The sequence below is a fragment of the Panthera pardus genome, unplaced genomic scaffold (assembly GCF_024362965.1).
Source record: "Panthera pardus isolate Hobbes unplaced genomic scaffold, ASM2436296v1 HiC_scaffold_17, whole genome shotgun sequence".
Classification (NCBI taxonomy): Eukaryota; Metazoa; Chordata; class Mammalia; order Carnivora; family Felidae; genus Panthera; species Panthera pardus.
Genome location: NW_026526732.1, coordinates 147269793 through 147283104, shown reverse-complemented (window position 1 = coordinate 147283104; position 13312 = coordinate 147269793). Strand labels below are relative to the sequence as shown.

Below are 13312 nucleotides of genomic sequence, written 5' to 3'. Positions count from 1 at the left end.
TTTGGGCACCATGTGCCATTCAGTGCCAGGCTGTCTTCAGGGAGGTCCAAGCCCTGGGAGGCTCCGAGTGCCAGGGCCAAGCTCTGCTGGGCACCCAGGGCAGTGCAGGGCAGGCGGTGGGGGCAGAGAGAAGCTCAGATGTCAGGGAGAGTGCCTCAGTCTCCTCTCGCTGTTGAGTGGGCAGATGGAAACCCCAGGCTGGGAGGAGGAAGCTGCAGGCCTTAGTAAGAGCCTCTAAAACAAAGGGCCTGTGGCCTGTCCTCTGGCCAGAGAGGAGCCACGTGGCCTCCTGAAAGGTCAGCATCTTTCTGTGGGCTCCCAAGGACCCCTCCCTGGGCCTGGAAGCTGAGATGGTGTGGGGGCACCTGGCATGGTGTTCACAGGCCACTTCCTGGTCCTTTTTGCCTCTGCCACCAGGGCCTGAGAAGGCAGGACAGGAGAAACAGACTAGGAGACACTGGAACTTCGCATCTGAGCTGGAAGGGACCCAAGCTTGTATACTGCCTCTGAAGCTGAGTCCCCAGGGACCTAGGAGTTCCACAAAGGTGTCCTGTGTGCCCCGCTGGCTTTGTAGCTTGGTGGGCTTCTGCCCAGGGCCAGTAGTAGCCTAGCCTTGGCTTTGGGCCTCCACGAGCTCTCAAGTGGGCGTTGTTCCCTCTTGTCTGCAGAACCCCAAGGTCCAGTGCCACATCCACCTCATTCATTACTGCACACCCTCAGCCTGGCCCGTAGTAGGTACTTAGTACCTGTGGATTGGATGCATAAAGAACCAGGTCTGGGTGGGGCCCATTATTTGCTTTTCTAACAAGTTCCCGGGGATGCTGCTGCTGATTTAAAGGAAAGGTTCTGCCATTGGAACAGCTTGAAAACCACCGAGTTCCCTGGCCCATTGGGCTGCATAGCAGACACCTGGGGAGATTGTAAAATGTATTGTCACCGACCCCACCCACAAAGGAGGCTGCAGCCCTGGGGCCTCTGGGCCTCCCCCTGGGAGCTTGTGGACACCCCATCACCCTGCTTACCGAGCAAAGGTCTCTGGGGGCCACCATCCCTCTCTCCAGAGAACCAGGGACACTGCAAAGCCAACCCCCATCTTTTTGAAGTGTAAAATTCCAAAGGCACTGCTCATCTGTCTGCCTCTCTTGGGTGTCCCACATGAGCCCGGGGAATTAACAGCATGGCAGAGGGAGCAAAGGTGAGCAGCCACGGGGCTTTTCCACCCATGCATCAGAGCACATCCCAGTGGGGCCCACCTGTGGGATCCCAGGCCCGGCTTCACCGGCTGTGCCTTCCAGGTGATGCATGGCACCCACCCTCCCACACCCCTGTGCCGGGTCTGCCTCCCGGAAGTGCTGGGGAGACTAGTCCCTCCTCTCCACCCCTGACCCATGGAGCCGCACACTTCTCCATTTCCCAGACACGGCTCCTTGGAATTCACACCCCACCCAAGGCTTCCCCTACCTACCCCACCCTATTCCTATAACTATGTTCCTTTGGGATATTTGGCATTTCTAGGCTGTAGAAATGCTGAGGCCTAGATCTTCCCCATCAGACGGGAAGCTCCCTGAGGGAGAGGCTGTGTTTCGCCCCTCAAACAGGGCAGTCCCTGAAGGTGGGGCTATGTCTCCTCCATCTGGCACCCCCCTGAGGCCGGGCCCTGGGTGCCTCCTTTCCACCTGCCCCTTCACAGAGTCCTAGGCAGGCTGGACTAGGCCAAGTCTCAGGAATGCCTGACGGGTCTAAGGCCCACCAAGAGCCCACCCCTGGCTCTGGGCGCTGAGGGGAGCAGAGCGGGCAGCACCCCACTTGGAAAGAAGTTGATTCTCCCCAGTGGAACCTAGAAGAGGGGCTCCACAGATATGGGGGGCTCCACAGATGTGGGGAGGGCGCCTGGGAAAGGCCTGTGCTGAGCATCAAATCCTCCGCCTAGCCTTGGGAGGGAAACAGACCAGAGAGGGGACAAGGTGCCCGGGCTAGAGATGTCATTGGAGGACTGGCTGCACTCCCCTTCATCCAAACCGCCCCCACCACAGGCACGCGCTCACACACCCCGCCCTGGGAGCTTCTGGCAAACACCCTTGGTCTGACCACCTAGTTTTGCCTGATTAGGCTAGAGCACTGGGTAGAATCTATTCTGGGGCGCAGGAACCATCCTGCGAAAGCAAGACAATCAGTGACACCCTCTTTGCCCTTCCTTTCCTTACAAATACTGAGCATAAAGTAGGTGCTCTACACACACACACACACTCTCTCTCTCTCTCCCAGGCCCTCCAAGGGAACAGATTGCCTGAGCAGAGATGGGCGTGACACCAGCCCTCCCGAAGGAGTTAGATGGGCTTACTTACATAGGGGGCACTGCCCAGGGCACCATTTAATGCACCAGCCTCACCTTTACACACCCAGTCCCTGCCTGGCCCCCACTGGGGTCCTTCCAGGCCCTTGGCCCTCACGCCCCACACTTCAGCCAGCCAAGGAGGTAGGAGGGGGTGTGGGGCCTGGGGCGGGCCAGAAAGGGGCGGCACAGGAAGCCTGGGCTTCAGCTGCCGCTGTGGCCTCATTGTGTCGCTGGCTCTGTAATTTACCCCAGGCAGGGCCCAGCCCCTAAGCTGCTTCCCGCTCCCTCCCGCCCAACCTGCCAACGAAGCCAGCTGCTGTGAACACGCACTTGCACACTTGCCGCTGGCCAGGGACAAGCATCGTCACGATGTGGGTGCAATGTGGTTTTACCCCCACTTGGGCCTAAACAGACACACTAGACAGACAAGCATGCATATGGAGGTACCAAGAGCACACACAGACGTGCAGCCAAAACAGACACACACACAGGGCTGGGGGAGCCACACGCACATACCTGTGCCACACACCTGGCCCACGCGGACACACGCCACACTCCAATCTCTAGGACAGAGACACACATCATCCTAGCACCTGTCACCTGGAGACAGGACAGGCGGGAGGGCAGGGCTGTGGGTGCTGGGAGCCCTGGAAGCCAATTTCTCAAGAGGAGAGTTTCCGGGCTAGATGGAGGAGATGAAGAAGCTCGTTTCGGGGCGGGGATCGGAGGCCCAGGTGTAAGGACTGTGAGAGGAGAGGAAGGGCCAAAATGGTACCTTCCTTGGGGGCTGCAGGGCCAGGGACAGGAATAGAACACATCCCCCTTAGGGGACCGCCAGCGGCTGATTTCTGGAATCTGCTGCAAAGTCCTGGTCCCTCCCTGCCCAAGGCCTCTCCATGCTCCCACTCGATGCCAGCCCCGGAGGCAGCCTCCATCGCCCGCAAGCCCTAGGGTCCATGACCCACTTGCTCCTTGCCTCTAATTCCAGGCTCTCCGGCTGCAGGTTGAGACTGGGGTCCCCCTGCAGGGCCCTCAGTGGATGTGGAGCCAGGGTGCAAAACCATGTGTTTATTTTTATTAGAAATGTTCTTGGTATAAAAACAATCATGCGCTACACATTGTCATCAATAACCATCACCAAACACCCAGGCACTGAACTCCGTGTCATCAGCAGGACGGGCAGGCGGGCAGGCGGGCAGGCGGGCAGGACACACAGCAGACGGGAGGGGGCAGGCGGGCAGGCTGCGGGCCACAGGGACACACACAGAGGCCACCAGGAGGACGCGGCACTTTGCAACACACGCGAGATTCGTTTTTGTTTTGGCTTTTTTGTGTTTGGAATTTTTTTGAGCTTTTTCTCTTTTGCGACATGTACGGTTTGGTGAGTTGGGAGGTGGTGATGGGGAGAGAGCAAAGGCGGGATGCGATGAAGGTGAGGAGGGGGCGAGGACAGGGAAGAAAAATGCACGAGACCTGGGTGGAGCACAAGAGAAAAACCTGGAGAGACCTGGAGACAGAGAATGCATCAGGGAGAGGAGGCAGAGGCCGAAAGAAAGAAGATAAGAGCAGAGCACACAGGTGAAGACACAGAGAGAAAAGGCAGTGATAAAATAAAGACAGGGATGGAGACGGACTCGGACGGTCACCAGTGGGACAGGCAGAGACGAAGGGAGAGAGAGAAAACCAACACTGGGGCCCACACAGCCTGGGCCCCTGTGATTTGGGGCCAGGAGGGGCCGTGGTCCAAGATGCAGGCTCTTGGGGTGGCCTGAAGCTTCCCCAGCCCCTTGTCCTCCTCCTGTCACCTGCCCGGCTTGCCCAGGCTGCCCAGCAGTGACCGCCGGGGGCTCTGCTGTCCTCAGCACCAAGCCACGTCCGTGGGCGCCCACGGGCAGGCAAGACATCAGCTGGGCCCCTGGGAGTGGCCCTGGCCCGACGCATCAGCCACAAGGGTCTTGGATCCTCCTCTTGTTCGGCTCTGGCGGCCTAGCTAGATTGCATGGTTGGTGTAGGTGACGTAGGTCTGTTTGGTGGCCAGTGCTGGAAGGAGAGAGACCGGGGGTACCCAGGCATCAGGGGCTGGCTTCTTCAAACCCCCCCTTCCACTCAGGCATTGCCCTGCCCACGGCATCAAGTCCAGACCCCTGAACCAAGCAGTTCACAGCCCCCAAACCGCATGGTGGCCCCACCCCACCCATCCCATCGCTTGCCCCCCCTTTCCTTCCACCACCCTGCACCCCCCACCCCACCTCACTGGACTCGCCCAGTCTCTGAACATCCTTCCCACCTCCACATCTTTGCTGGGGCCAGGCTGCTTGCCTGGAGTGCCCTGCCCTCCCCACACAGTTGTTTTAGTTAAGACCCCCTCCTTAGAACACTCCTGCCCAACCCCCCCCCCCCCGACGAAGCCCCTGCCACCTCCCGACTCCACCACACTTGAAGAGAATTGTTTTTATTTGTAATATAATTGTATAGCCTTAAAGTATTATCAACAGAAGTTTTCAGGTCAACAGCACACGTTCTAGAAGAACACATGCAAAGAACAGACATTAGACATAGCCTGGCAGCCTAGGGGACGGGAGTGGCGAGTTGGGACGGAGGAAATAAATGATGGAACCGGAGCAGGGGGGGGCTCATGAGGCTAGAAACTGACAAGCTGACCAGTTGGCCCCCGTGCCACACCCAAGGGAAGTGGAAGGCCTCCAGGTCCCCTTGGGCCTTTGTCCGGCTACCCTTCCCATTTCTAGGTGTCCCTGTCTCACCTCAGCCTCGAGGCCTCCTTATCCGCACCCATGGCTCTGGCCCTCCCTCAGCCACTCCTGGGTCCCTCCCCACCACTCACAGCTGGGTGACAACATCAGCTTTTCGGGGCAGCACAAGCCTCCCCCTGCCTCTGCCCGGCCAGGGTTCAGACCTCACGGCAGCCTAGTGAGGAGGCTAGGTAAATGCCACCCTCATGTGAAAAATGAGGCACTGGGGTAAGGACCCTGGCCAGGTCCTTGGTTCTGTCCTGTCCGGATCCAGGGTCTCCCTCCACGGCCTGGGACAGCTCAATGGAGAGTAATCAAGGTCAGCCTTGCCGCTTGGGGTGGGAGTTGTATGCTGGTGCCCAGAGGAGGCTGGATGGGAGACAATCAGAGGGCCCTTGTTCGCAAAGCTGCCCTGACACCCCATCAGGGTCCTGTCTTCTCGGGAAAGGAGTGCATGGCCAAGGCATCTGGCCTGGGGCAGAGGACACTGAGGGGAGCAGTGCGGTGGGCTGCCCACGGTACCCCCCAATCCTCTCTACCCCGTTTTCCCAGGGCCCATGACTGCCAAGTAAAGACTACATTTCCTGAGCTCCCTGCTTGATGGCGTTCCTGCGAATGACACGTGAGGGTCGTGAGGGCTGTGTGTGACTTGCGTGTCATTTGATTAAAACAGATGGTTTCTCCTGTACTTCCTCTCTTCTGCTTTCCACGGGCAGAACAGACACTGAGGGCAACTAGCCTCAGCACAGTCCTCTGGGAGCCAACAGGGCCAGATGGAAGAAACCCGGGTCCCCATTTCTGCCCATCTACCACACCAGTGTAGCTGGAAGCCCACTGACATGGGCCAGATTGCTGGGTCCAACTCTCAGAGGGCCCATCAAGTGTGGCAAGAAGCAAACTCGTTGGGGGTGGGGTGAGCAGAGGACAGCACCGTAGGACCAGTGGGGAGGCACGCGGGGTAGAGGGCAGGTGAATGAAAGGAAAGGAAGAACTTTCTCCCGGCCAGAGCTGAGTGGAGAGGATGGCCTTATGTGGTCGTGGAAATATTCAAGCAGAACATGAACAATCACTTGGCTGGGCAGTAGCCAGGAAGTTTTGAGTTTTAGGTGCCACCGGGACAGGTGACGGGGCCCATGACTTCAGGAAGAGAGTAAGAACACAGCACCTTACAGTGTGCCAAGACTTGCCACCTTCGTTTCTAAAATGACCCACCCATATGCCTCCTGACCGGCGCCGGCTGACCATGAGAGAAGAAGGACCATGGACAGCACCCGTGAGGCGCCTGGCTGGGCATACTTGGGGAAGGAACCCGCCATGAGGCCAGAGGTGCTGAGAGGGAGGTATGAGGGTGCACAGATCTAGGGACAGGAGCCTCTAATTGCCCCCTCTGTGACTTCCGGAAGCTCTTCCCCCACCCTGCTAGGCCTCAGTTTCCCTACCTGTTACATAAGAGCGGTGGCCCTTTTGCCCCAACTGCTTGTCCTGAGGGGCTCCCCCAGCCCCAGGCTCCACCCTCCGCTATCCAGCACCATCAGAAAATGAGCCGGCAGCTTAATCACGAGCTGCAGGCCAGGCCGATGAGAATCAGTTCCCCAGGGCTCCATCACCCCCTGGGTGAACTGATAAAATTGAGTTTCCAAACCTGTAAACCCGTCAGCAGCCATGGCTCAGGGGTGAAGGAAAACTGCAGCAGCAGCAGCAGCAGCAAAACCACCAACCGTAGGGAAATGGGCGCCTGAGGGCGGCCGTGGGGGCACCGAGGCGGGTGAGAGGGGAGCAGGTGGTGGGGGAGGTGAGGGACAGTTGGGCCCTGCTGTCCCTCTAAGACCAGAGCTGTCTCCAATAGAAAATCCAGTCCTTGGGTTCCAGAACCTGGAAGCGCATTCGGCCCTCAGCTACAAGCCAGGGGCCCCAGAGTCCTTCAGCGGAGCTTCGGTCTCACCATCTGGAAAATGGGAGCAGTGAGTCTGCCCGGGCTCCCGGGAGCTAACTGTGAGGCTCAAAGGGAAGCGCTCTGGCCAGGAGTCAGGAGACTTTGGGTCCAGTCCTGCCCTCCCCAGGACAGGGGATCTCAGCACCTGCCAAGGAGCCCTTCCAACAACTTGAACCTCTCGAGTCTCAAGTCCCTCATCTGTAAAATGGGATAATAAACCCTTGGCTGGCTCTCAGCCACAGGGTGGATGGAAATCCTCTTTAAACCCTGCAAAGGGACAGGGCTGAAATAACTATAGCAATGAGGACAGGGCGGGGAGAGCGACACTCCAGGGGCATCCTCAGCATGAAGGGAGGGACGGGGTGAGGGGTGTGCACAAAGGTCCCCAAACCCATCCCTTGCCGATGACAGGCTGTTGCTGCTGGTTTTCGGTCCCTGCCACCTCAGATAACAATTAGCTGGGCAATGGCAAGCACGAGCTGACAGCCCCCATTTGTTGCCCCATGTCTCTGTGCCCAATCTGCCCGCAATCAGGCCCCTGAATTATTTATTCTGTTGTTTGTTTAAAGATACGTGGCCTGCCAGTGACAGAGTGAAAAATGTCCCTGTTTCACAGGAGTGACATCTCCCCACTTTTCCCGCTCACGCCCCCTCGGTCTGGCATCCCCAGAATTAATCACCTGGCTCCCACCCAACACGTCTACAGCCCCTGCTGTCACCGAGCTAAGGGGCAGTGGGGGCAAGGGGCCCTGGCCTCTGGCTTCTACAGCAGCTTTCACCCTTCCCCTGCAGGAAGCAGGGGGCTGGGAACACTGTATGTCCCCTCGCCAAGCCTCCGCTCCCCTCCTTGTCTGGTGGGGGGTGGGGTGGGAAGGGGTAGTAATTGTACCCTGTCCCCATGTGACCAACCTGAAGAGAGGCAGAAGGAACAATGTCTATCACAACTGTCAGGGAAGGTCCCACACTCTGCTTCCCTCCTTTGGAGTCGGGGTGTTAGCTCTAGTTAGCCGCCCATGGTCCCTGGAGGGTTAATGCCCCACTCTGATGAGCCCGGGGGCCGGAGCTCATTTGACAGACCTGCTCCTGCCCCAGCAGAGTAAGGTATGAGGGATGGAACCCGGGAAGGGTAAATCTCCATGGGAAGGAGGAAAACAGAAGTCAGGAGTGGGGGGTGGGGAGCAGTGAGGGGTCCCTGCTCGGGACAGAAGGGCCTGGCTAGGGGCCGCACGTGGGGTTTCTGCAGATCTAGACACGAAAGGCCAGAGGGGGGGAGTTCTAGGAGGACAGTGTCCCTTCCCATCTCAGAGTGGAGGGCCCACGTGGCACCTGAAGGGAGGGCTGTAGGTCCCAGGGAAGCTGGTGTTCTGGGAGGAAGAGCAAGATTGAAAAGAACCAGAGGTCATTTGGCAAAAGATGGCGGGGGGGGGGGGCAACACAGAGTCATCAGGATGTCAGTGAAAGGGGTGTGCCAGAAGCCAGGTATACTGCTCTGCCCGGAGAATGGAGACCCAGAGATAGGGAGGCCATGTGAAGTCAGGGTCAAGGGAAAGACACTGTGTGGGGCCAGCCAGCCACCACCATGCTGTGTGATCTCAGGAGAATCCCTCACCCTCTCTGGGCCTCGGCTGCGAATCAAACCTCTAGTGCTACCCAGGCCTCACAGGCCTCCTGTCGAGATCACGGAACAGGGGAGAGGGCTTTGGGAGTAAAAAGTCCTGTTTGCATGTAGGAAGGGACTCTCCTTCTTTCCACAGGTGGCAGTCACTCAACAGGTGGAAGCCGTGCCCAGAAAGGAAGGGAGGATGCTTCACCCGGAGCCACAGGTGGGGAGCCTGTGAGAGGCGCTGCCCCGGCCAAAACACACCAGGGAGGCCAGGTCTCCTATTTCTCCTGACCTACTTGCAGATGACAAAGGGCCTCCTCTCCGGAGCCTGTGCTCCAGACCCTCCTGGAGTCTAGCCCGTATCCCTCCTGCTGCCATGGCCGATGTCCATTTGGGGCCTCTGCCCCAGGACTAGAGGCAAGAAGCTGAGTGTTAACTCCCAGGTCCCTCTGGGACTGAAAGTCTCCTGGGCAGGGTGGGGAGGGCTCTGCTCCTCCTTCCCCACCAAAGGGAGCCCCCCAGGACTCTCAGAGAGCAGGGGAGGCAGGAGATGCTGCCATTTAAACTATTTGGGCACTTGCAGGATGTCCGGGGAGGGAGCCAGCATCTCAGGGGGGCAGGGTGACCATAGCAACCCCTCTATCTCTCACCCCACAGGTGGGAGACCCCACGGCTCACCTCCCAGGGCAGAGGCCTCCGTCCTTCTGAGAAGGGAGCAGTGATACTACCGTGGAGGTCAAGTCCAGGCCGGGCGCCTGCGGGCTGCGTGACTTGGGTGAGTCCCTAATCTTTCTGAGCCTCCCTTTACTCTTCAGTATTACACAGATGATAAAAATACCTGCCTTTCAAGGCTGCTGTGAAGACGAAAACTGGTACATGGTAGGTGTGATACACAATCAGGGTTTAGGAAATGGTCACCACTATTACAGGTGCCCCCAAGGTCTAACCTGTCCCTCACACACTCTGCCTCTCTCTCCTCTCAATCTCTTCTCACAGAGGGCTGCTGCAGGGGGACCAGAAAAGTTGCCAAATATGGTGGCCTTGCTCCCTCCCAAGTACAGTCCTGCCCAGGCCGAGACCTTGGGCCTGCCCCTTAGATGCCAAGGTCCCTGTGTCCTTCTCTCTCCCCATCCCCCTCTACTGCCAAGGTCTCCTTGGACAATCCCTTGGGAACACCCTACTACCTGAGAACTGAGGCCTCTGAAGGCCCTCTGTCCAACTCACTCCTTCCCTTACCCTTCCTGGGGACCCACATCCTGAGGCCCCACACCCTCAGAGCCCTGGTAGAAGGTGGCCAGGCTGGCACCAGAGCCTCTGTGCCCAGGTTACTTAAGGGCCAGAAGGCAAGGGCCCTCGAGACAACCCCTTGACCAGAGAAATCCCAGAGTCCCCCATCGTTCTGCATGAACCACATTCCCCCATGGCATCACCACAGGTGGGCAGATATCCCTGGAAGGGTGTAGCCAGGGCTAGGTGGTGGGGGGGACCTTGAGGTTCTCTCCTGGTTACTAGGATGGGGCAGGGCAGAGGGGCACTAACCTGGTGCATCAGGGTTCTCCCAGAGTTCCCACTCACCTGTGGCTTTGGGGCTCTCCCAGTACCCACTGAGGACCCAGCTCAGGGAGGGGCGTGGCCTGGGTCCCAGGGGGGTGGGGGGGGGTGGGGGGGCGGGCCTTGTTGAAGGAGGAGACTGGTCTGGGCGGGCCCAGAGGGAAAGGAGCGGGGCTGGGCACTCACCTGGGGTCTCCAGGTTCTCGCAGAGCTCAGACTTGGCCTCACCATTGGGCCGGAAGCTGCCCTTCTGCGTGAACTTGTTGGACATGGTGGCGGCGGTGACGACGGCTTTGAGGCTGCGCTTGCGCTTGGGCACATTCTGCTCCGGGTGGAAGAGGATGATGTAGACCTTGGGCATGTAGAGCATCCCCAGGGACACCGAGGCGCTCAGACTCACCGAGACGGTCAGCGTCGTTGTCTGGATGTACAGCTGGAGGGGGGCCAGGGGGACGGCGTCAGAGAAGGCTCCGCCTGGCGCCTCAGGGGCCCTGACCCCAGAGACAGACACACGGAGGACAGACCCCGGGAGCCCTGTGTCCCACTGACATTGGGCAAAAGGGAGTCAAGGTATAGAGCCGGGACTTTAGACCAGACCAAATCCTGGCTTTACCACTTCTAGCTATGTGACCTTGGACAAGTCCCACCTTGTGCCTCAGTTTCCTCACGTATAACACTGGCATGATATGATAGCACTTACTTCATAGGGTGGCTGTAAGGGTGAAATGACTTGACAAACGGTGAATGGACGTAGAACGGTGAATGCTACGTGCACGGAAGGGTTCCCCACTCCTACGTTCTATAGGGAGGTAGGGCCCTCAGGGGACCACAGCTGAGCCTCCCAGGAGCAGTCCCCTGCGCGGGGCCAGGAAGGAGAGGAACATCTGTTGGTGCAGTAACTCCCAGTGGGTGTGCCACAGCCCCTTGACCAAGCGTCCATTCAGTGACGCCCCCCCCCCCCCACACACACACACACACGCCACCCTGTGCAGAGCACTGGCACGGGAGCCACAGTGCCTGGCAAGATATGGCAATGGCAGCATTGGTCAAAGCTCATTTCACGCTTACTCGCCAGCACTAACGGTGACAGATGTTTAGCAAAATGAAAGTCCATTAATCTGGGTGTCGGCTAATCCATTCTTCAATAGTGGGGCCTTCCAGGCAGGGCCTGACAATTCCCACCGCCTACGCCTGGGGTCCCCTCCCCGCCTCCTCCTTCCTTCCCAGTCCTCCAAGCCTCAGGTGTCCTTCTAGCCGCCCCCTCAGCCTGGGTGGGGCCAGAGGAGGCCGAGGTTGTGGCCCCCAGGTCTGGACATAGGGAAGGCAGGAAATGTTCTGCCCCCTAAATCTGCTGTTTCTAGGCCTGGGTCCCCTCCCCTAGGGCCTGGCTGATGTGCCACCTCCTCTAGGAAGCTCTCCCTGACCCCTGGCTTTATCCGACCCCCCCCCCATGACACCCATTCTCATATCCCACCCCATCTCCTGCCCTTCTCCAGAAATGCCTCATGACCTGGGTCTAAAGGCTATTGTTCCAGCTCCCCTAGGGAGAGAGGCTGGAGAAGCTCTAGGGTCTGAAAGGAGGGAGGGGTGTGACCCTGAGGAAGTCTCAACCCCTCTCTGGCCCTCAGTTTTCTCATCAGTGCCATGGGATGAGAGCACCTACCTCTCCCAACCCACAGGGCCACCCAAACACAGACCGAAGCTGTGTGATCTTGCACAGAAGCGTGGGGAAGGAGGATGGGAGTGTGGAGAAGCTGTTTCATTGTCACCGTTCAGGAAATTCACAGGCCCAGGGGAATAACAGCCTAGTCCCCAGGGAGCACACACCTCTCTGGACACAGTCATCCCCACTCTACCCTACCCCTGCCCTTACACTCCCACCCTCCGGTGACAGCGTTACCTCCAAGCATGACTAGCCAGTGGGAGGGTGCTGGCTACCTCTTCTATCTGCTGAGGTGGCCTGGTGGCTGGGGCGGGGGAGGGGGGGGGAAGGGGACAGGCTTCACACCACTGGAGACAGCAATGAAGGTCTGGGCTAATCAATATCTTCACCATTGGACTGGATGAGGGTATGTCTCCCTCATTAGACTGGGGGCTCCCTGAGGGCAAGGGCAGTCTTGCCTCTCACACTGGGGGTTCTTGGGCATAAGGGTCATGTTTCCAAGTCAGATACACCCTCTGCTCCACCTTGTTGATTGGGTGGGGTTAGGAGGGTGCAGTTGGGCCCATGTGGAGCTGGTGGGACCAGGGACAGAAGCCCCTCTCTGAGCCCTGCAGTGGACACAGCCCTGTGCTGGGGACCAGAGGCCTGGGGGCCAGACTCCACTCTGCCCTGACCCACTATGGGATGCTAGGCCCCTCCAGTATCCCAGGCAGAGTCAGCTCCATGGGTATATACACACTTGGTTTCATGCCCTACTGCCACCATCTTGAATGCTGAATCATTTTTGAACAAGGGGCTTTCCCCTTCTTTTTTCACAGAGCCCTGAAAACCATGGAGCCAGCCCTGAGCAGGCGGAGGGGGGGGGGTTGTGGGGGGGAAGAGCACAATCCTTGGTGTTCTATTTTCTATTTTGCTCTTCAGCCTAGGAGCCTTTCTGCAAACAAAATACAAGATACAGTGTAAACAGATCAAAGCTAAGCAAAGCTGCTCCCATCTGCTGGGGGCCCACCCTCCCAGCCTGGGCCCTGGGGGCTCTTCTGGCCATGCAGGCTGGGAGTGGCCCCCTCTGTGTAAGCAGAAGTGGGGCTGCACGCCCCCAGTCCCTTTTCTTGCCCCAGCGTCTGGAATGCCCACCCCACCCCAGATCAGGCACCATTCTGGGGCCTCCTGTGTGAAGGTGCACGTAGCATGCTGATTCTCTCAAAGAAGCAGTGGTCCTCTAGAACCTCTAGAACCCAGCAGGCACCCCCAGAGGGCAGGGGCCCAGGCACAGATGCAGCTCTCAAAGGCAGATGGGGTGAGAGGCAACCTCCGGGATGTGCTTTCTTCTCCCACTCGCCCATCTCCCAGACAGAGGTACCTGAACTCCTGCTCCCCTCTCCGGTCGGGCCCTTGCCACACTCTGTCCTCTGCAAGAAGTCCTGCCTTAGCCTCACAAGTGACCGCTCCCCAGAGTGCAGGATGGGTTTGATGGGTG

At 58.7% G+C, this 13312-nt stretch overlaps 1 protein-coding gene across 9 annotated transcripts in view; it reads right to left on the bottom strand.

Annotated features, from left to right (window-relative positions):
- GRM4 (glutamate metabotropic receptor 4) overlaps positions 1-13312 on the bottom strand; it is a 151216-nt gene that overhangs the window by 31546 nt on the left and 106358 nt on the right. For 5 of the 9 annotated variants that reach the window (XM_019456805.2, XM_019456799.2, XM_019456800.2 and 2 more), the window contains 2 exons: positions 10359-10605; positions 4772-5454 (listed from right to left, as the gene is read on the bottom strand). In XM_019456805.2, coding sequence (XP_019312350.2) covers positions 5273-5454; positions 10359-10605 — 429 coding nt within the window. In that variant the 3' untranslated portion in view covers positions 4772-5272. Of the gene's footprint in view, positions 1-3744; positions 4376-4771; positions 7031-10358; positions 10606-13312 lie in introns of those variants that run through there. The other 4 variants (XM_053905126.1, XM_053905128.1, XM_053905129.1 and 1 more) reach the window with 4 other exon arrangements.